The 21,318-nt window shown below is 54.9% G+C and overlaps 2 protein-coding genes across 5 annotated transcripts; both read right to left on the minus strand.

The window, feature by feature from the left end:
- Positions 1-474: 474 nt before the first annotated feature.
- Positions 475-13,948, minus strand: HOXB8 (homeobox B8). 4 transcript variants are annotated; one of them, XM_040245612.1, is made up of 4 exons: positions 13,860-13,948; positions 3,207-3,372; positions 2,456-2,927; positions 475-1,671 (listed from the first exon to the last, which is right to left on the minus strand). In XM_040245612.1, exons 3-4 carry the CDS (start codon positions 2,877-2,879, stop codon positions 1,364-1,366), a joined length of 732 nt encoding a protein of 243 aa, XP_040101546.1. In that variant the 5' UTR covers positions 2,880-2,927; positions 3,207-3,372; positions 13,860-13,948; the 3' UTR covers positions 475-1,363. The 4 variants fall into 4 exon arrangements, with proteins under 4 accessions (XP_040101546.1, XP_040101547.1, XP_040101544.1 ...); XM_040245613.1 differs by having other exon boundaries at positions 475-1,668; positions 3,207-3,375; XM_040245610.1 differs by having other exon boundaries at positions 3,207-3,375.
- HOXB9 (homeobox B9) lies at positions 9,298-21,176 on the minus strand. The gene is made up of 2 exons (XM_040245608.1): positions 13,860-21,176; positions 9,298-11,223 (listed from the first exon to the last, which is right to left on the minus strand). The coding sequence occupies exons 1-2, from the start codon at positions 14,374-14,376 to the stop codon at positions 10,988-10,990; spliced, it is 753 nt and encodes a 250-aa protein (XP_040101542.1). The 5' UTR covers positions 14,377-21,176; the 3' UTR covers positions 9,298-10,987.
- Between the last annotated feature and the right edge of the window lie 142 nt (positions 21,177-21,318).

The raw sequence follows: 21,318 nt of genomic DNA on the forward strand, positions 1-21,318 counted from the left end.
CTCCCTTCTCCTTCTCCCCCGACCAGAGTACGAGAAAAATAAAAATATAAGCCAGTTTAGCAGCTCGGTACTGAACCTCTACCGCTGCGCGCGCACACACACAGAGTCACACACAAGAAAGAACACGCAAAAACAAAGGGGGAGGTGCGGGGGGTGGGGTGGGACAAAGTCAACAGCCCAGGCGCATCTCTCCAGCGTGGCCTGGGCGCGAGGGTCTCCCGGGCCCTCAGCCTCGGAACGCGAAGGGAGGGGGTTTCTCTCGGGTCCCCTCCCTCGTTTCTCTCTCCTCCAATCGCGCGCAGCCGCCTCCCTCACCCCCTGCGCCCCTGGGCCAAGGGACTGCACCACCTGCCTCCAGCCTCCGCCCCCTCCTCTGCGCGGCCGGGCCTGGCGGGCGCTAGAGCCCGTAGACCGGCTCCCCCCGCAAATCTGCAAGGCGCTGGGAGCAAATGAAGAGCGCGGGTCGGGCCAGTCTCGGGTTCTCGCTTGTAAACTTTATTGTAACTCTTCCGCCCTTTTCAGGCGCAGACAACAGAACAAAGTATAGAGGAACAACAAAATATATAATTAGCCCTCCCTCCCCCCAATAAAGCAATTCACGGATACAGGATACATTCTCTTCACAGTAAACCTAAGAACACTTTTAACAATTGCCCACAGCGCGCATGCTAACTAAAGTAACCTCTTTTGAGAAACACTTAAGACGAAATTGTCAAACCAAAGCGGCGGGCGCGGGGGGGTGGGGGGTTGGAGGAAAAGAGAGAAGCCAGAGAGAAAGCCAGCGAGCTAGGAAGGACAGCGCGGGGGGGGGGGGGGGGGGCCCGCGAAATGAGGACGAGGCGAGAGAGAGAGAGAGAGAGAGAGAGCGAGAGAGAGCGAGAGAGAAAGAGAAAAGACAGGGAGGGAGACAGAAAGAATTACGGCGTGAATAGGCAGTTTCATGTTGTTGGGAGAACTTAGCAGAAATCGGTACCTCGGTCATTACAAAGAACCACGTTCAAAGGAAAAAAAGACCATTGCACAAGGAGGCTTTTTACACGGGGCGGGGGCGTGGGGGGGGGGTGCTCAGCCAGGCCGCAGCCGCTTACCCTCGCAGGGCGAGGGAGTCCATGCTTAAAATCCTTTTCTTTCCCCCTGGCCCCCAAGAGAAGGGAAGGAGATCCACGGTAGCTCACACACAGAAGCTATTACGAGATACTACCACTAGCGGGGACTGGCGCGGCGGGGACGCTGCGGTGGGAGGCCAGGCTCCGGGCCCCGCTCGCGGGGCCAGAGCTCTCTCGGGCGGGGGCGGGCGACGGTGGCGCGGTCAGGGGACCGGCGGCCGCAGGGCGGCCGCGGCCCTGGCAGTCCCAGCTGGAGCCTACTTCTTGTCGCCCTTCTGCGCGTCGCCCTCGTCCGCCGCCTCCGGGGCCCGCTCCAGCTTCTGTTTCTCCAGCTCCTCCTGCTCGCATTTGCTGCTGGGGAACTTGTCTTTGTTGTTCTCTTTTTTCCACTTCATCCTCCGGTTCTGGAACCAAATTTTGACCTGTCTCTCTGTCAGTCCCAGTGCATGCGATACCTCGATCCGCCGCTTGCGAGTCAGATAGGGATTAAATAGGAACTCCTTCTCCAGCTCCAGGGTCTGGTAGCGGCTGTAGGTCTGTCGGCCTCGCCTGCGTCCGGCGGCTGCTGGGAATAGGGGAAAGGGCGAGACAGAGGGGAGGGGAGGGTGGGGGAGGGGGCAGAGACGGAGAAGGTTGGAAGATTCGTGAACCAGCCTAGGAGACCAGTATAATAAGGGCAAGGGGACCTTCTACCCCGCGCAGGGGCGGGGGCGCTGGGAGGCCGCGGTCAGTGGAGGGGGGGGTGAGGGGGGTCAGACACCACTGAATCTAAGGGAGCCAGAAAGGGGTCCCCCCTCCCCTGGTAAGCAGCTCCAGGGAGTTGGGCGGGGGTGGTTGAATCTATTAAAAGTGCCATAAACTTTAGAAGGAAGGATGTGAAGCAGGGGGAAAAATAAGAATAAAAAAAGCCGGGATGGGGACGAATGGACCCACCTTGAAAAGCCCCCAGAGCCTCTGCCCCAGAAGAAAAGTTTCTTCAGGGTAATTAAACTATAAAGCAATTGAGAAGTGCAAAAGTTGAGCGCCCCCACTCCCGCCACCCTTTCTCCACTACCCCCCATAAAACAGTAAAAGGGGAAAAAAGGAGGGGAAGAAGAAAAGTCAGGCAGGGTGAGGGGTTTATGGATTCAGGAAATGTCGCTTAGCGACCTCCTTCAAGGGAAACAAAAAGAAGAAAAGGAAGGAAAGGGAGGAAGGAAGGAAAGAAGGGGGAGGCTATCTGAAACGGAGCGAGCACGTCTTCCAGGAGCTGGGGACACCGCTGCCCGGCCTGCCCGGCCCCCTGCCCGTCCTGGGCCCCGGGTCTCCCTTCCTCCCCCGCCCCTCGCCAGCCCCCGACGCGAGCTCACCTTGCGGGCGCATCCAGGGGAAGAGCTGTGTGGGCGACGGGCTCTGCTCGGACCCCTCGGCCTCCTCTCCCAGGCCGCTGGCGGCGGCGAGCTTGCAGTCGGCGTACTGCACCAGGTCTGGATCCTGCGCACCGAACAGGCTCTGCCGCTGCAGCGGGTCGTAGCCGTAGAAGTTGCCCGGGTCCCCGTGGCACGCCACAGCGCACGGGTTCTGCTGGTAGGGAGCCGTGGACAGCGAAGACGGCCCGTGGTAGAACTCCTGGATTTGCGACGGGTGCTGGAAGCTACCGCCGCTGCTGGGACCGTACACCACGGTGGGTCGGCCGCCCAGGTCCTGGGCGAAGCCGCAGTCATAATAATTGGGGCGCAGGGACTCCCCGGTTTTGTATTTGGAGAACAGTGAGTTGACGAAATAAGAGCTCATTTTATTGAATTTTGAGGCGGCGGCGGCGGCGGCGGCTGTAGTTGGGGGCTGTTGGGGAGGGGGTGGGGAGGGGGAAAGGGAGGGAGAGAGAGAGAAAAAAACGCGGATTCGCCGGCTCCTAGTCACCCTCGCCAGGAAAGGAGACGGGAAGGGAGGAGGTGGGGGAAAGAAAAGAAAGAAGAGGCGAAGAAGATCTCGAAGCCACCACACTTTTTGTGATTTCCAGGAATAGAAAAGGACAGCGAAGCCTCCAAAAGTCTAAGCTTGCATGGCAGCCGCGGCTCGCTCGCCCTCCCCCCACCCCCCACCCCCCACACAAAAATATACCGCCACTTAAAGAGGTCCTCGCTTTACATTTCGAAGAAGGGATGCCAGTTCATAAACAGTTTTCGGTGATTTACTTCCCTGCAAATGAGTTGTTTCATATTTTGCACTGTCTTTTCATGATCATTTGCATCCATTAGAGACCCCGCATCCTATTGGCTTCTCCGTACTCCTCCCGGACAGAACGCAGAGCGAGGGTGAGAGCGAGAGAGAGCGAGCGAGAGAGAGAGCGAGAGCAGAGAGCGCCAGGGAGTGAGGAGAGAGCGAAAAAAAAAAAGGAGGGGAAGAAAAAAAAAAAAACACCCAGGGCGAGCGGGGGGGAGGGGGGGCGAGGGGGGAAGGAGAGGGGGGGAGAGAGAATGAATACGGATTAAATCTGTTTAACTACCTACATTAATGAGATATCTCTTGCCTCACAACAAATCAAATACCTTCGCAGACCACCCCCAAAGACTGATGTGGGGGAGTCACGGAAAAAAACACGCACACACATACACAACGCGCCAGGCGTAGGCACGCTGTTAATTTCGCGATTTTAACGAGGCAGTTGGAGTCTTTTTAAATGTCAGGGTCGCTTCGGAAAAATGTAAAAGAACACGGTTTAATTGCGCCGAGTTTTAAAAGGTCCTATAAATGTAATTGGTATTTTAATACAAGTTATCAAATCATACAGCTTCCTCTCCTAAACATATTTTCAAACAAACGAGGTAGTCATATTTAAAGCTTTAATGATCAATTTCCTTATTATTGATAAAGGTTTAACTATCGTGTGGAGGGAATTGGCTGGGTAACCGGCCCCCAAAAAACGGCTGTAAACTCTTTAACAAACTATAAAACGCAATAAAGCCGAGTCTGTTGTTGTTTATGCCGCAGCGCATAAAAGCTGTTAGCATTTTACGAGTTCTTTCCTCTACAGCTATAAAACTGCAGCTTCGATCGCCCCCGCCGCCCGACTGCAGCACGGTGGGGGTGACAAAGCCGAAATGAGAATGATTATGAGGGGTTTTTTTTTTTTTCGGCGCAAACGGTGACTTTTCTGAGATTTTCCACCTCCTTCAGCTGTGGGAGCACGTGCCCCCACTCCCTCTCTGGAGCCCCCAAAGTAGCCCCACCCAGGCCACTCACCAACTTTCCTTCATTAAACAAACAAGGTTTTTCTTTGGAGAAGGGATCCAGGAGGGCTTGAGGAGGCATCCGGAGGAAGAGCTGAAACTTTCTGGTTAATGGGCAGTGGAGAAATCCTGAACAAAGCTCACCCTGCAACTCATTCTGCAGTTTAACACAGCCTTGTGTGGCCTGGGAAGAGGGTGCTAGAATGAGGAGGGGGTCTCTAAAAGGCACTGGTGCCCAGTAAGCAAGCCTTTAGGAGACCAACTCTGTGTGATGGAAGAGGGGCCTGATGCCACCCGCAGGATAATACCAGTGGGGCTGCCCTAGTCCTGCCCCAGGCCTTGGGACCCAGTAACCAAGCCCAGCTGGCTCCCAACCTTCAGTCAGGCCAGTTCACTAAGGCTTCCACATCACCACTAGGTGAGAGGGCACCACCGGGCCCATCAGCACATCAGAGGTAGAGGAGAGCAACTGAGGCTGCCTGGAGTCTGGCCTTGGTGCCCGAAGTCCTGTGCCTTCTTTCCTCTGCCCTGGGCAGTGACTGCAGAGGGTGTGTGGGGAGGGGCACCTTTTAGCCTTCACTGTCCTTTCAGCCGTCACTGCCTCACCTGACCTTGGGGTAGAGGGATTTGGATACAGCAAGGCCAGAGTTCCCCATGTTCTCTCCTTTCCCCTTTGGGCGCCTCTAGTTAAACCTGGCTCTCCCTCCAGACCTAAGGACCGAGGGCCTGAAACAGAGTGCAGAACCCAGCTGACTGGATGCCACCCTGTCTTGCCAGTTGCCTTTGCTGGCCTACTGGGCCTAGTGTCAGTGGTGGCCAAGCTTTAGAAGGCCCCAAACTGAGGATCCGAACCAATGGCTTCCTGAAGAGGCTCCTTGACCAAGGAAAGGAAAGAAGGAAGGAAGGGAGACAGAGAGAAAGACATTTTCTAGCAACAAAGGTGGAGGCTTTACGAATACATTCAGTCTATTGTTTATTCATGAGAGAGTGGCTTGCTTTTGGAGGGGTGTTTTGGGGGGTTCCACTCATCCTCCCCTTTGTAAAAATGAAACCCAACCCGTTACCTCTTCTAAGTGGGGCCACTTGATCCTTCAAAATCGAATCTGAAGACTGTAGAGGGGCTGATAGGGAAAGGGAGAAAGGAGAAAAGGAGAGGAGCAAACCAGGGTCTTGAATGTTTAGCGCCAGGCTGATGGGGTGGTGAGGCAGCGGGAGGCAGAGTTAAGTTGTTGCCGAAGCGAACATTTTTATCAAGTGCAGGGGATTTTATGGTCATGATTTGAGGACTCACCGGTGAGGTAGAAATTCAATGGCTTGTTCTAAATCATCCCTACACCGTGCCAGAAATTCCTGATGGAAGGAAAATGTTTCTATTATAAGAAAAAACAAGAAAGAGCGAGGAGATAATTTATAAACACCCAACGGAGCGCAGATTTATTAGAGAAACTCAAGTTGAGAAACTCCGCTTTCCGCTTCGCACCCGGTCCAGTGGGAGCAGAGGCGAGGCTGCAGAGTGGCTAATTTTAAGGAGAAGGGGGGCATCTATTTCTTGCGCAGGTTTGTCCGAAATGGGGAGCAAGGATCGGGCCAGGCCGGGTGGGGAGGAAATGGGAGATTTGGAATCTAAGGGGCTATGGGCAGGGGCTGACAGCGCGCGGGTCACCGAACGAAAAACGCCTGGAGTGCAGGCCTCCAGCTGCTAACTTGAGAAGGGACCGGTGCTCTCCAGGTCTGCCTGGGGCCGGGGCCAGGGCGCACGAAGCCGGAGCTCTCACCTGGAAACCACCGGACCCGGGGAGAACCGAGCCCCTGCTTCCTGCACTGCGCCTATCCCCACAGCCATGCAGAAAACGCACTCTTTTCTGGCGGCCCAACTTGGCCCAGAACTACTCAGGAAATACCCGAGCCTTTTGCACCTCGCCGTCCTGGGGAGCCTCTGCCCCAGCCTGGACCGCCCGGCGCCGCCCCGCCCAGCCCCGGCCACATACAAAGGCTCTGGAGCCTCGGTCCTTGCCGAGCCGCACCGCCGGCTCTGGGCACCTCCGAATCCCCGCCAAAGCCACGGATCCGTTCCCCCTATAGTGCCCCTACCCCCAGCCCGGCCTGGCTCACCCAGTTCCCTCTTCTGCCGATCTTGCAGCAGCCTGGGGCGGCTTCCTCTCCATCCGACCCGCTTCTGCCCGCTCGCCCTCTCACCTGACCTGCTCACCCGCATCCGCAGGCATTCTTCTCGTCCCCATCCCGGAAAATCTCATTTTTCTGAACCAGTCCTCCTCTTTTATTTGGATTCACTGGTTCTATAATTACTATTATTCCCCATTTTCATGCATTTGTTGTCCCATGGAACACAGAAACTGGGTGAGAAGCCCTGAGCCCTCCTTATGGGGGAAATTTTAAAAAAATGATCATTTGAGGAGAGGATGTCAATCGACATCACTATATCTGAAATCTATAAAATGGGGGAAACGGCCATAATTAACCCTATTTTTATTCTGGGCAAATAATTCATGACTTTTGGTAGCGCTCAATTCATAGATTTCAGGGCCGACCGAGGTGCGAGGTGCAGCCACCGGCGCCTGAAGCCGCCGCACCGGGGATTTTCACGTGGAGCAAGGATGCCATCTAGCGGCCGTGTTGAGGAAAGGCGCCGCCGCCACCGCTCCCTCCTGCCTCTCCGAGAGCCAGCCACCGCGCCAACAACCCCGAGAAACTTTCAATATTAAGGGGAGGAAAATGAGAGCGTGCGAAGGGGAAGGCGTCAGAAATCAGGAAATGGTTCATGGAATTGTGCAGTTAAGTTAGAGATTTAAAAAAGAGAGAGAAACAAAAAGAGAGAGAGGGTGGGAAGGGAAAAATAAGTCAGCTTTTCTCTCTCTCATCCCCCACCTCAAGCCCTTAATTTCGGGCGGAGACGGCCGAGCAGTGCGCCTTGTATGGCCCCTAAAAGGGGGAGCCGAACACTTTTCAAACCCAACACGATTGTTTCAAATTCTGAGGGAAAACAATTGGGCTTTCTGTGGGGGGAGAGGAGGCCCAAGAGGGTAGGACAAGACTAAAAGGATCAAGAGGCTGCTCGCGCCCAGACGTCTGGCCCCGCCGGACCTGCGTATGTGTGTGTGTGTGTGTGTGCCCGCGCGCGTGTGCAGGGGGCTTCTTTTTATGACGCCCGATTGGGGGGGGGGCGCTTACGAAGAACAAAGACTAGAGTCTCAATTGAGTTCTGTGAAGCGTTTGTGACAACAAAGTGTTCTTCCCTCGCCCCTCCCTCCTCGCCCCTGGGGCCCCCCGGAAACCGCGCGCCCCGCGCTCCGGGCGGGTGTGGGTGGGGGCGGCCGAGTCAGGCCCACCCATTCGCCCGCCAGGCCCGGAGCCCAGGCCCAGCTGTGGCTCTCTCAGCTCCGCAAAGTTTCCCCTCACTGTTTGCTTTGCTGCTGTTTAGTTTCTTAACCTTCAGAAATTTATACGCTATAAACTTTTATAGCGGTCATATTCTTTTATTGCTGCGCACACGGCATTGAATTCCTCTCCCGGCTTCTCTCTGGCTCGCACTCTCCCGGTCCCCCGCTCTGAATCTCTCTCTTTTATTACAGCAGATTTCCCCATCTCCGGCTTCCGAGCCTCTGCATCTTCGCCTTTGTTTGTCTTTAAAGAAGCCACCCGGGGCTGGGGACCCAGACGCCGCCGCCGGAGGCTTCCCGGGGCGCCCTCGCCCCCCTACCCGGCAGCACTCCGTTCAGTTCCTGCCTCTTTTTGCGTTTCCTTTTGGCGGAATCTGGCCTTCTCAGCTCCGTCTCAGGTCTGGCTGGCTCCTGGGAGCCCAGGATGGGGAGGGAGCCTAGTCTACGCAAGCTCTAAAGGCAGATTCACTTGATATACCGACTGGAACCCTCGGAGGAGGAGGCGGGTTGGGGCCCCGGCGAACCAGGAGCTTCGCATTCTCCTGCCTCGGGCTGTCTCTCCGATCTTGCGTTCGCTGGAGAGGGGTAGGCCTGGCCTTTTCGCTTCCAGGCCGGTTTCACAAGGGCCAGGCTTTGTCCCCACCTCTATCCCAACCTCAGGGTCTCCGCGGACTGCAGCGCCGTTGGGTGGGCCCGATGGGAGGCTCCGGCAGGAGTCCGGCGCCCAAGAGCCAGCCCGGCAGAAGTGGAATCCCAGCCCCTGGATGAGAACCGCCTGGTGGCTGACAACAGCGCTCCTCATCTGAGGCTTTGGTGATGGACGCCGCAGTCTGAGAGGGACAGAAAGGTGCCTTTTGAAACCGAATTTAGTTTTGGGGTCTGATTGGGAAAGGGATTCCCACTCCCCGCCCCGCCTCAACCATTTCTGTTCGACACACAACCGTCTCACAGCCTGCAGGAGCTGCCTCCCCAGACCCCACTCCCGCCAAACTCCACCCGCATCACACCAAGGCTGCTACCCCGAGGCTCAGGTTGGAGCCTCAGACTCCAGGTGGGGGTTGAAAACCTGGGGTTCACTCTTTTTGAGGGGTGGAAGAAAAGACAGCCTGGCCTTGTGGAGGCCTCTATTTGCATCCTGTCCCTCTGCTGCAGGAATAGCAGAAAGAAGTTACTGCTCTCTTCACTTTCGTGACATTTTAAAGTGGCCAAAGCAAGGTGCCTTTCTCAGCCAGCTGAGAGGACCTGCTTTCAGGCATGGCAGGGCAACCTTGCCTTTCCTCTGGCTCTGGAGGTGGTGAGGAAGTCTCCAGCATAACTTAGGAAGGTCTCATTGCTCCCTGCAGACCCAGATCCCATCTCTAATCTTTCTTTCCTTTTCTTCCCCTCCAGTCTCCCAGCCCTCCTGTTGGAAGGTTCTTCTCAGACCAGCTCTCAGCTCCTGCAGGAAACCCACCCTACAAAGTGTAAGGAGAAATCTCTTGGGCACAGCACTTTCTCTTTTTTCCAAGCCATCCTTTTGGAACTAGCACCTCTACTTCTGGTCAGGTGAGGAGAGTCAACACAGAATGACACACGAGAGGCTTATTGTCTAGAGTGATATATATTTTTTGTTCTTTTTCTTGTTTCTTTTTCTTCCAAAACAATCAGAGCTCTAAGCCCTTCACCCTCCCCACTCCCACCCACAACCCTCCCTTGTAAGCGACAACTGAAAACAGGCGAGACAATCACCCCCAAAGAAATCACAAAACACAGCACAATTTCACGACTGCCACCGACGAAGCAAAAAAAGTTCTACTGGAATGTCCCCTTGCAGGGTCGGGAGAAGCAGGAGCCGGAGTCTATGAATTGAGGGGGTTGTAAAGGTGGGGAAGCAGGGGAGGAAAAGAAGCAGAGAGTAAGCCCTAGTCTAATGCTTAGGTTCGATTTCGGCCTCTTTCCTTAGCAAGCGGGACTGCTCCCCAGCAGCGTGCGCGCGCAGGTCGCCATCCAGGCGGGTCTCAGCGCCTGTGCGCTGAAGCAGCAGCTGCCAAGCCCGAGGCTCCTCCGCAGGGGTCGGACTGGGCAGAACTGGAGGAATAAGTCAAGCTCCGCAAGCCCAGAGTTTTTGCTCCTCCCTGTCCTCCACGACTTGCTCTGGAGAGAAGCCCAGGAATCGATGCACAATAAAATTCTCCATCGGGTTCTCCTGACCTGCTTTCCCACCTAAGGAGGAGTAGAGCTAGCAGAGGATGGAGGGGGGGGTGTCTACAGGGGCGACTTGACTCGCTGGTGCAAGGTGGACTGGCCGAACAGAGTTGATTTCGGAGCTGGGGAGGATGCAGAAGAATGCAGCAGGGCCGGTGTCAAGCAAGAGAGGCCACAGTCTCTGTCAAGCAGGGCACAGATGAACAGGAGGATGACATTGTCAAGGCTTATGACCCACGATCTGACCTCCTTTTGTTGGAAGGATAGGAAAACAACATGCAGAATTAAACATTTCCTGCAGCAAAACGTGTGTATGTGGACTACTTTCATAAAACCTAAGAGACTCTCATAAGACCACCACTGCCTTTCCTTGCCCTTTCTAGCCCACCAGCTGGGGAACTGAGTTTATCCCATTTGGCCTTGAGTCCATGCCTGGGGACAGTTAAGGAGTCCATGGGGGTGATGCTGTGATGCTGGGCCCCTTGAACTGCAGCGCCTCATTCAGGAATGTGTCTCGAGACATCTTCTTGGTGTGTATTGCATTAGGGGTAGACCCTGGACTTTTCTGATGGTCTAGGGGCTATTCTGCCAGATGTGGGGTGTGATGGCACTTGGGGTGTCACTTTGAGTGTTGACTGTGGGCTTTTCCCATTGTTACTGTGGGCTCCAGGCTTTATGCAGGCGGGCGTCTGTTGGGCTGTGTGAAGTTGGAGTGTCCCCAGGTGACTTTGGGATAGGTGTGTGGGAAGGAACAGGCAGGTTGGAAGTGAGGAACTGGGGTTGCCCAGAAAAATTAGGAGGGTTACTAGGGACTCTACTAGGGGTTGTCTTTCCTTGTGGCCCATCACCTTCTTAGGAATCAACTACATCTACCATCTAAATCAATAAAAACTCCTCCTGAGACCCAGGGAGAAGAGAAGGACAGGTGAGGGCAAAGAAAAGGAGAGAGCCTCTAGATACAGAAAAGGACTTTGAAGAGAAAGATCCCTTCCCCATTCACTTGAATACATCCCAGACAGCACTGGCTCTGCAGCCATCACTTATAAATAAGTGTGAGATGGAGAAGGGGCGGGGTGGGCTAGGGGAATCTTTACTCTTTGCCCTGTTCCTTATTCATTTTCTTCATTTTCATCCGCCGGTTCTGAAACCAGATTTTGACTTGTCTCTCACTCAGATTGAGGAGTCTGGCCACTTCGTGCCTACGGTCCCTGGTGAGGTACATATTGAACAGAAACTCCTTCTCTAGCTCCAGCGTCTGGTATTTGGTGTAGGGACAGCGCTTTTTCCGGGAAGAGCGAGCGTGCAGCCAGTTGGCGGAGGGGTTGGCTGAAAGAGAAGCAGCGATAGAATCAAAGAAAGGAAAGGGGGTGAAAGCCCCTGTGTTCTCCTTCCAAGAGGGTGCCCCTTTGGTCTCTACTCCCCATTTTGCATTAGAGAAAGGGCCACCTGGGCCTTCAGCTCCCAGAAAGGGTCTCAGAGATGGGCCAGGAGTTGCTATAGATACCGCCAGGTGAGAGATTTGGGGACAGGATAGAGCCAAACCTGTGCCAGGCATCCCACAACTTCCAAAGCTTTGCCTGTCCCAGGCGCGCTCTCAGTCTCTTTCTCAGCTTGGGTCAGAACTGGTTAGGATTTGGGTCAGAGCCCAGCCTGGGTGAAGCCCCCTCCCCCAACCAGCTCTACCAGACTAGAGGTGGCTGGCCGACTGAGGAGTACTGGCTCTAAGTCTAAGAGGTAAGAGAAAGACTGAGCTGGGGGAGAGGAGAGTGGCTTCTGCCCAGCCAAACCGAGGGACCTCCTGGCCCTCCAGTCCAGTGCACCCTCCTGTCTTAATCACAAGCTTGGGTCTCTTGGCCACATGGCAGCAGGCATATGTATCTATGTGATAGCTCGCCACCCCCCCAACACCACACACCACAAATATGGTTTGCATTTAGAGACGCAAACATTCAGCACACTCCAATTCACATGCAACCCAATTACAACCATTTATCACCTCCAGCCTGTGGACAAGAGAGCGCTGGGGGCTCACAGATAACTTATGGTTGCAATAGTCTCCGTTTCCGCTCCTGCTCATCTCGCAGTTTGGTTAAAGCAAGTTCAGGGAAATTGGGACGCAAGATTGCTCCAGTCCCAAGGTGGGGAGCCATGGATCATGTGGGGGTAACAGAAGTCCATCACAGCACACCTAAATCCAACTGGCTCCACCCGGTGAGAGGGAACAGAGAAAGGGGAGATTGAGGGGAAGTGGGGGATAAACAGGAAACAAAAATATATACAGGCTTCTCTTCTCCTTACCCCTGAACTCAGAAAAGTTGCTAAATAAAGCAGAGTTAATTAAAAATAGCAGCCACCCTCTGCTAGATTCCTTCATCTCAAATGAAAAGCACTGAATATTTTTTTAAGTAATAATAATCTGGTTCATCCTACACTAAGTACCCTGTCTTACCAATTTGCAGTGCTATTTCCTTAATGTGATTGCCTGGGATGTGACCCGCAGTCACATTAAATATGAAAGAGGAAAAAAAAAACTGTTAATAATTGATCCTAGCCAAACTGCTGCCTTGCAATAATGGACTTTCCAGGCAGAGTTTGGGGGCCTGGGGTGGGGGGTCTGCTTGGGTGTGAGCAGGGAGGCTTTGGGAAGAGCCGTGTTACCCAAATGTCAGCTTTTGTGATCCCACCTGGCAGGCTGGAAGGGGTGACCTGAGGGCATAGGGCAGCTCTCTTCCTTCCAGCAGGCAGTAAACCCCCAAAGGACCCGTGGGCCACTCTGTTAGTGGGAAATCCGGCAGGGCAAGCAGAGACTTTAAAAATCTGACCCTCACTCTTTTGAAAAAGAGTAAGGGGTGAGGACTTGTCCCCACCAGCCTGCAGGTTATTGTTTGGGGCCTAAGAGCTCCGACCAACTTGCCCTTCTTAGCCTTAAAAAACGAAAAATCCGAGACACTTTCTGATCCCCTTAGGGAGCAGCACCTCCTGGAAATTAGTCAGATTGGGGCTCCTGGAGGGGGTGCATTTGGAGGGGTGATGGAGACGGTGAGAAACTACCTTCCGAGAATAAAGTTCTCCGCCTCTCCGCAAGCCTCTCTTGCCCCCACCCTTCCTCTCCCCAGGGTCCTTTCGGGGATCTCTCTCCACGCCGCGGGTCGGCCCTGAAGTTCGGAAGCGGTTCCTCGACTCCCCGCGAGGCGGACAGCTCCGGCTGGGGCTAGGGAGCCCGGCGGAGAACAGCGGGAACCGCAGGAAAGGAAGCGGCAACCCGGGCGAGGATGCCAAAGGAGGGGAGGGGGCGACCGGAGGGAAGGCTCCTGGGGAGGGGCCGGCGCATCCCGGGAGGGGGCTCAGTCTCTGGGTCCTGGGCTTCCCCCGCCCCTCCCGGCGCCGGCTGCGGACCCTGAGCGGCTACTGAGCGAGATCTGCTAGAACAATCCTCCGCCAAGCTGTTGCATCGCAAATAAAATCCTAATGAGCCCCCTCCCACTTCCCCTTGGCCGGCTTTTACGGTGTGCGCGTGGCGCGGGGAGCCCTGCCAGCCGTGCAGGGCCCGGCTTCCCGGCGCGCTCCCGCCCTGGCCCGCGCGGGCTCTCGGCCTCGCCGGCTGCCTCCCCGGCCCCGCCAGCTTCTCTCCCAGCCGGCGGTTGTCGGCCTCTTCCCGGGCTTTCGGCCCGGGCCTCCGGGGGCGTGGGGGAAGGGAGACCGAGAGAGCGGCGAGCTGGTCCCTGAGCCCCGGGTTCCCGCTGGACTTGACGGAGTGGGGCGGCGCGCCTCCGGCGGCCTCAGTCTCCCTTTCTGGGGCACCCAACTGCCTCCCTTCCTTCCTCCGTCTTCCCTCCGCCCTCGCCTGCTCTCTGGCCATCGCCGCGGTTTCCCTTCACATTGTCCGCAGTTTATTGCCTCTCCCCTCCCCTCCCCCTCGCCTGGCCTTCGGCCTGGGTATTTCCTCACTTTTTATAACTTACTTTGATCCGGCCTCTCTTTGTCCTCGCTTCCTTCGCAAATTTTATTGTCCCCGTAGCCGGGTCTTTGATTAGACAGGACGGCCTCCCTGCCCGCCGAAGTTTCCAAACTGTACTCGGGCGTGCCCTGCTTGAGCAGCTCCCCAGGCGCGCCCAGCAGCGGCTCCGCCTTCACAGCCGCCTGGCCCTGCCCCGGAGCAGCTTCGCCGCGCGGCGCCGGCTCCAGCCAGGTGCGGAGGTACCTGCTCTCGGCCGGCGGGACGCCCTGGGGCTGGATGTAGGGGTGGTAGACGGACGGCAGGCTTCCGGACGCGTGCGGGCTCAGCGGCGCCCAGGATGCGCCGAACACCGGCGCTTTGGGCTGGAAGCTGCACGAGGGGAACTCCAGGTGCTCCGCGTGGCCCGGCTGCCGGGGGCTCGCGTACTGGCCGGAAGGAAACTTGGCTGGAGGCGCGTCCTCACTCTCGTGACTTATGATCGAGTCGACATAATAGCTGCTAAGCGTCCCAGAAATGGACATTCTCAGACATTATCCGGGCGCTCGCAGGGGGAAGGGAAACGCTCGCGCGCGGCGCTCAAGCAGGGAGAGGTGGCACCCGGACCGGTGTGAGGGCTTTCGGACGCGACCCCCCCAGCCCCCCACCCTCCCACCCCCACCCCCTGCTCAACTTCTCAGCCAACAAAGTACAGTGGAGCAGCCCGGCTCAGAGCTCCTTGCAAAATGATTGGTCAAAGTTTTTCCGACTGCCTGATAAAGCGTCAGCTCCGACATAAATCAATCGGGCGAGGGGGCTGCGCTCTCGCTGTCATACGTCCGCACCGCATTCCATATCGAGGATGGATTGTTTTATGCTGAGGCAATGTGCTATCACGTCAGGGCTCCGGCGGCCACGTAACCTCAGCCCAAGCTGCCGGCCGCCCGCCCCCTGCCCCCCCCCCCGCTTTTGCAGGAAGGGGGGCAGTTCTCGACGTGGGGCGGCGGGGGCGGAGGAGAGGCGGAGGGAAAGCAGCGGGCTGCCTCGGGAGGGACGCTGGCTGTGGAGCCCTCTCCCCAGGCGGGTCCGAGAGGGAGCGCAGGACACAGGGAGGGAGAGAGCTGCAGCCAGGGGAGCGACCCGAGAGGCCCGGGGCATAATTAAAGAAAGAGGAGGTGGTCCCGGCCCCTTCACAAACACACCTCCACTCCACCCCGCCGGCCCTGGTTTCCTCTTCTCAGTCCCTTGACGCAATATGTTTATTAAACAATAGCGCGGCAGCAAGCCACTGGAGATGAAGGAAAGGGGATGGGGGAGAGTTGGGGTTTTATAGGAGGGGACTCTGTAACTAGTTTGGGAGGTTTGTAGGCCTGGGACTTTCTCCTGACCCCTCAGTAGCTGAGGGAGGAGAGAAGGGAATAAAAGTGCCTGAGTGTCCAAAGATCCTGCCCTAAAATCTAGCTGTCTTGAAATTAGAGCCCATATGAGGATAAAGGGATTCATCAGGCAGGCCCTGGAAAGTTGAGCCTCTGAAAGAGTCTAGTACAACTAGTCAAAGCCCTTTTAAATTTCTAGGGCCTCTCTGGCCTTAGTCAGAGGAAAGGGAGGTGCACAGCCATCTCTCCTTTCCTCCACTGAACAACAGATCCTTAACATTGCCCATGGGGGAGCCGAACAGGAGAGAGGGTTAAGGGAAGTTCCCTAAGGCGTCAGCAGAGCAGAGCTGTGAGAAGGGGTCCAGAGTTATCTCTCCTTCCACCCAGTGAGGAAGGAGGTGAGTCCGGGAGTTTTCGCCTCTCCTGACCGCTCTTCTCCGTCATTGCCCACTCCGAAGGATTTCCAAACATGCTGTATTGGGCACAAGCATAGACTGGGAACCTGCGGGGTCAGTCTCCCGCTCTCCCGCCGCTTTTCCTCCTGCAGACTCTTGCAAGGAGCTACCAAATAGCCCACTTGATTGGTATCTACTCAGCGGCCCTGCGCCGGGACTCCCTCGGGGCCACTGGCTGGCTTCCTGGCCCATCTCCAGCCGTCGCTCCTCCGGCTTCTGCCCTCGCTGCTGTTGCTTCTGGTGGTGTGGGCGCTCAGGGAGGGGCGGCCCTTGGACAGACCCGCTTCTCTTCGGTCAGGTTTCAGGCAGGCTGGGGCCGATTTTCTTAGCATTCTCCGACCCTGGGCCCTTGTAAGACAGGCTGTCCCAGTCCTGTCGTTTTAACAAAAGCGGGACCATTCTAATTTGCGGTTTTATCTTTTTGGCCATGCACCCTTATGCCATGCAGAAGGCTGCGGATCACCTCCACACACGCACAGACACACTCCCGCCCGCTTTTCTTTCCAAATGAAGCCATCTCGTGTCATTACGTGTGAAATACGAGGGCAAAGCGCCATATTTCTTCACATTATGGCGATTTCAAAATGATTTTTTAAAGATCAATGCCGGCGCCCAGTCGGCCCCCTCCTTTTCTACCCCAGCTCTCTGAGGGCGACAACCCAGCAGATCCGGAACCAAACAGTATGAAGATCTGCTTTTTCCATGGGACCCAAGTGGAAAAACAGAAACTCAACGCAAATTCTTCTAAGTAGCGTTTGGACGCTTGGGAAAGTCGAGGGAGCTCCCCAGACTCGCTGGCGGAAAAGCTGGGCACCGGGCGAATGAATCACAGTTATGGAAAAGCACCTGTTCTCCATTTGCCAGACCTATACCTATGCCGTCTGCTGTTGGCTTTACCTGTAATATAGATATTCTTCAGGAAAAAAAAAAACAAAAACAAAAAACCTCCTCCCCTACTATAAATAATGGTGTTATGAAGCATGGCAGGCTGAGTCTATGACTTTCCGTAACATATAAATTAGGGGCCCAAAGGACATGAGGGCTGTGGCCAGGGACTTTTTTATTTATGGCAAAGCTACAGCGCACTGGGCTTTTCTTAAGACCCAGGCTGTGCAGACGCTGGGCTCCTGCCCTTCTGGTTGCCATTCTGTCTCTAGCTTTGCCGTTGCCTCTCTTTGTGACAAGAGAGAAGTTGAGAGAGTCACTTAGTTTAGGGAAGAAGTTTGAGGAAGAAGAACATTTAGGCTCATGACCTGTGCCCTACAGGTTTGTGGACTGCTGTCTGCCTGGTGAGTTGCCCCTAAGCCCTGGTGGCTCCGGGATGCTGGGTGAGGAGGCGACTCAGACCTCTTTTCTGAGACCAAAACTTAGCTTTTGCTCACAAACAAGCTGGAGGGTGGGAATAACTCCAAAGTGACAGGTTTGGGAGGTCTAGTCATCTTCTCAGGAGAGGTGACTCTGGAGGGAAGAGAATGAATCAGCACTCAAGCCCTGGAGTCTGCACCCTAGCTCATCTCCTCCAAGTGGGGATCCAGATACACCAAGCAGTAAGTCCCACTTCAGCTAGGCTTTCTAGAAAGCACTGCTGCTCCAAATTGAAGCTCAATTTCAGCTCAGGCTTCCTCTCAGTCCTTGTCTGGGTGCTCTGAGGGCCTGTGAACCACTCCCCAAAACCTCGTTTTCTCTCCCAGACAATGATACCCACCATGAAGGAGAGAAGCAAATAGAATTGTGGCCCCTGGAGCCCAGCTTCTAGTGCTGCTTAATAGAGGGTTGCTTGAGTGGGGATCACTCTGCCCTGAGAGACCAAACTGCTCCCCACCTCCCCCCAACCCTAAAGAGAAAGAAGGAAAACCCTCTCGAAGCCTCTTGCCATTCCCTGTACCAGAGCTGTGCCTGAACACAGCTGAGGCCAGTAGCTGATAGTTCCGGGAAGGGCAGGCAGGGAAGAGCTGCAGCTTCTGCCCACAGTGGGGCCCACAGCAGCCAAGAACCAAGAAGGAGGCCGAGGTGAGAAGATGAGAGGCCAACCCTGGCCAGGACCAGCCGGTGAGTGCCTATAGTTTAAGGGCTGTTTTAGAGGGGCCCTTTGCTCTGAGATTAAAGAGAAAATCTAGACAGACGGAAGGAAATAAAAGCAAGGAGAAAAACAAAAAAGAAAAACAGTAAGTGGAAAAGGGGGAAAGTTTTTTAATCAATAAGCTAAGCTGAAATCTATGCATGCGTATTTGAATAGATGTGTTTCCTGTACCTATATTTCACATCAATATTTCCATATGGGGAACCCAGCGTGCAAATGTGCTGTGCTCTATGCTGTGTACAGAATATACGATAAATAAATCTGCCCAACTCTAATACCATATGTGCTTGGGCATTTGTATATAAGATCTAATGATGCATATGTAGATGTGTGTATGATACGGGTTTGCAATTCTGCTCACATAAAAAGATCTGTAACCCCAAAGCTTGTGTGTACATTTTTATAACCATCACACACTTATAGACAGCGCAAAAGCTTGAGTATTTGTGTACTCAAATTGTGGCTTATAAGACATTAGCTGATTCAGAAGCTTCACTATATTCAAGCAAAATATCCACAAACACGTGTGACCTAAGTCTGGATTCTTTTACAACTCCATCCTAAAATATTTCTCTGAGAGGTGAAGGAAATGCCTCAAATTAGCCCAGGGCAGGTTGTGAAATTTTGTGACTTTTCTGTCTGACCATGAAATCCTTTACTGCGTCTCTTAGCCAAAAACCACAGGGAGAGTGTACATCCTGTGACGCTTATTTCATGGTAGTGATGGACACGGGGATGAAGGCACAGTTCCTTGTGCACAAGTGTGTCTCTGACCAGTGGTCAGAGATGAGTTGAATGTGAAAGCTCTCAGGTAACTGTAGAGGTCACACAAAAGCACTGCTGTGTACAATGAAATTAGGTAAGTCCCCATGGCACCTGGAGTTTATTTCTCTGACCCAGGAGCAGAGTCCAGCCCCACTGTTGGAAAGAATGAGGGGTGGGGACACTTGTTCCAGCGGGTGAAATCAAGATTCCCCAGAACCTTCACCCTTTACACACAACAGCCTCCAAAAGGAGCTGCATCCGATCTGCAAACATGGGTTCAACCCTTAGTGCTTCCACACCCTCCAAGTGGGGATTTTAATTGTAAAGTAACGAAATCTTCTCCCAAACCTCCCTCCAGGTTGTCAGAGGTGAAAAAAAGGACAGACAAAGAGGTCAGTTGTCCAATCACATCCTGGGAATTTCTAACCAGCTACCAGCCACCAGGAATATGGGAGGCCATGGGGTGGCTGACTCTTTGGGAGCGCGTATCCAGGAGGCCAAACGGGGTGGGTGGCAGGCGGGGCGGAAAGGAGTTGAGCAGGTAGAAGGTTATTACGGAATTGCTTCCATAAAACCTGTGGCTGTTGTAAAACTCTCTGCTTTCCAAAGACTTTATTTCCTCCTTTCTCTCTAACATCCCCCTTTTTTCTTTTTACAGCACTGTTCCTGGGAGGGGGTGGCCAAGGGACACCAAGGGATGGAAGACAGTCAGGCTCTGAGTGGCTGGGCAGGTTCCTGAGAGGCTGGGGAGAAGGAAGGTAAGGCACCAAGACGCTCCAGACCTTCTTCACCCAAACCTGAGGACGGAGGAGGAAATGTCAGGACAGTGGGCTGCATTTCCTCCCAGGCTGAGGGTGGGTCTCCCAAGGACCTCCTCCACCCTAGCAGACGCCCCTTATTCAGAGACACCCTTCTCCCTCCAAGTCAGCCCCGGCGCCAGAGCTCCATCCGGTCAGGCCTCTTCCCCAGACCCCCTTCCGCCTTTCCTCTGCCTGAAGCAGGAGGAAAAAAGTTGGGGAACAAAAGTTAGCTTATGCTTTGGACGTCCCCCTCCTTCCACCAGCACTTGTAGTCACTCCTTTCCTGGGCAGAGAGCCAGCAGCCTGGAGAGGGCTGGGGTCAAAGAGGGTATCACAGCTTTGCCCCTGCCCCCTCCCCATCTCCTGTCATTCCATCAGTCTGGGCTGAACTGTCCAACAGTCTGGGGTCCCCACTAGCCTGCAAGACAGGCCCCTCTGGGTGGGGGTGGCCCTCCAGACTTGGGATACCCACATCCCAGCCCAAGAGTCTATAGGGGAACCCTGGCCACTCAGTGCCTAGAGGCCAGCTCAGGGCCGGGGAAAGGAGGGCTGTTTTGGACCCACCTCTGTCTCACTAGGGAGAGGGTAGAAAGGACCCTGGGAGCCTGGAGGCTGAGACTGCAAGAGATCCTGATGTTTCCCTTTCAGAATAGGATAGGCTGAGCCCTATTCAAGGACACCTGAAGCCTTCTGTGGAAGTGGAGCCCTGTCCACCCAGTAAAAGGTTACAGAGACCTCAAGGTCATCCTGTGAATCTGTTGAAATCAAGTGCTTGCCAAGTTGGGGAGACTTTCTTTGCAAAGTCTGAATGTAGCCCAAGCAGTTAGCTTGAAGCCCTGACTCAGATCCTTCTGGCTCTGTAGAACAGCCCAGAAAGGTGCCTTTGGAGAGCGGAACAGTCTTCAGTGCCCCTTCCCCTCCCAACACAGGTATAAACGAATGCATAAGTGGGAAGACACCCTAGGGCAGCCCAGATCTCCTCTCTGGGGAACATTCTTGCTGCTCCTGGATTAGGGACATCATACCTCTTCATGTGTTGCAAGAGTGAGACTAGTTCTGAGTCTGCTTCCCCACCCACCCTCCACTCCTCCAGCTAAGCGAGGAGCAGTAACTGCCGTGAGTCGGGTGGTTTAATGTCGTTGTGTTCAGAAATCCAGGCCCAACAACATGAAACTACCTAATTCACTCAGCAGTTCCAGTTCACGCTCCAGGTCAAGGGCTCACTGGGGACAGGCCCCTGCAGCCATTTTTGTGGGCCCAAAGGGCTGGCCAGCTAACTTCCTTTTTCTCCACCTCTTCCCAAACAGAACACAGTTGCTGGAAAACAAGTTTAGAGAACTGGAGGCAGGACACCAGGCAAAACCTCTGGAGCTGGTTCTGGCAGCTCAGATTCCAGGAACTTTTGTTCCCTCTCAGGAGCTCTAGTCAGAGGGGACTCTGGGCCCCAGGGTTAGATATACCTGCTAGGTCACTGCCTCTCAGCCTCTGTCTCTGAAGCTGGAGGTCTCCACAGCCAAAAACATTTCGCTCTCAACTTCCAACTGCTCTCAGTATGTGTGCGGTCACCATCTGTCTAGCGCCTATCCTCCAGGGTCACCCAGGGTAGCTCTAAGCCGAATCCTCAAGCCCTACCTCAGACTCCAACTTTGAAACGGGCACAGACAAGAGAGTGGAGAAAAACTGACAATCGGAGCGGGAGCGGAAAAGCAGAGCGTGAGAAAGTCTCAGGAAGACCAGGGCGCAAACACAAGCCCAGAACTGGAAAGGCAAGAGGGGTGACCTGAGCAGCCTCCAGGAAGTTACCCTGCCCGTCTCCGCAGAGGCAGAGCTGTCCCAGGTAAAACAACCCATTCTGAATTCACAGATGAAACCGGGAAATTCGCTCCTTCCTTCTGGACCTTCAGCCTGGACCCTTCTCTCCCCGGCCCCCACCGATGTTCCCTGCTGCCACTTCCGTCCCTCCGGACCCCGCGCCCTCACAGGTGCCCGGGCGCGCACGCCGCTCCCGGCG

Source organism: Oryx dammah, unplaced genomic scaffold, assembly GCF_014754425.2.
Source record: "Oryx dammah isolate SB20612 unplaced genomic scaffold, SCBI_Odam_1.1 HiC_scaffold_8, whole genome shotgun sequence".
In the NCBI taxonomy this organism is placed as follows: Eukaryota; Metazoa; Chordata; class Mammalia; order Artiodactyla; family Bovidae; genus Oryx; species Oryx dammah.

What these genes read in the sequence shown, in the direction of transcription:
- HOXB8 (XM_040245612.1), bottom strand. Translation starts at nt 2,879, where the DNA reads ATGAGCTCTTATTTCGTCAACTCACTGTTCTCCAAATACAAAACCGGG. An exon ending in CCCCTGGATGCGCCCGCAAG is followed by an intron (nt 1,672 to 2,455) that starts GTGAGCTCGCGT and finishes CCCTATTCCCAG; the next exon opens with CAGCCGCCGGACGCAGGCGA.
- HOXB9 (XM_040245608.1), bottom strand. Translation starts at nt 14,376, where the DNA reads ATGTCCATTTCTGGGACGCTTAGCAGCTATTATGTCGACTCGATCATA. An exon ending in CAAAGAGAGGCCGGATCAAA is followed by an intron (nt 11,224 to 13,859) that starts GTAAGTTATAAA and finishes CTTCTCTTTCAG; the next exon opens with CCAACCCCTCCGCCAACTGG.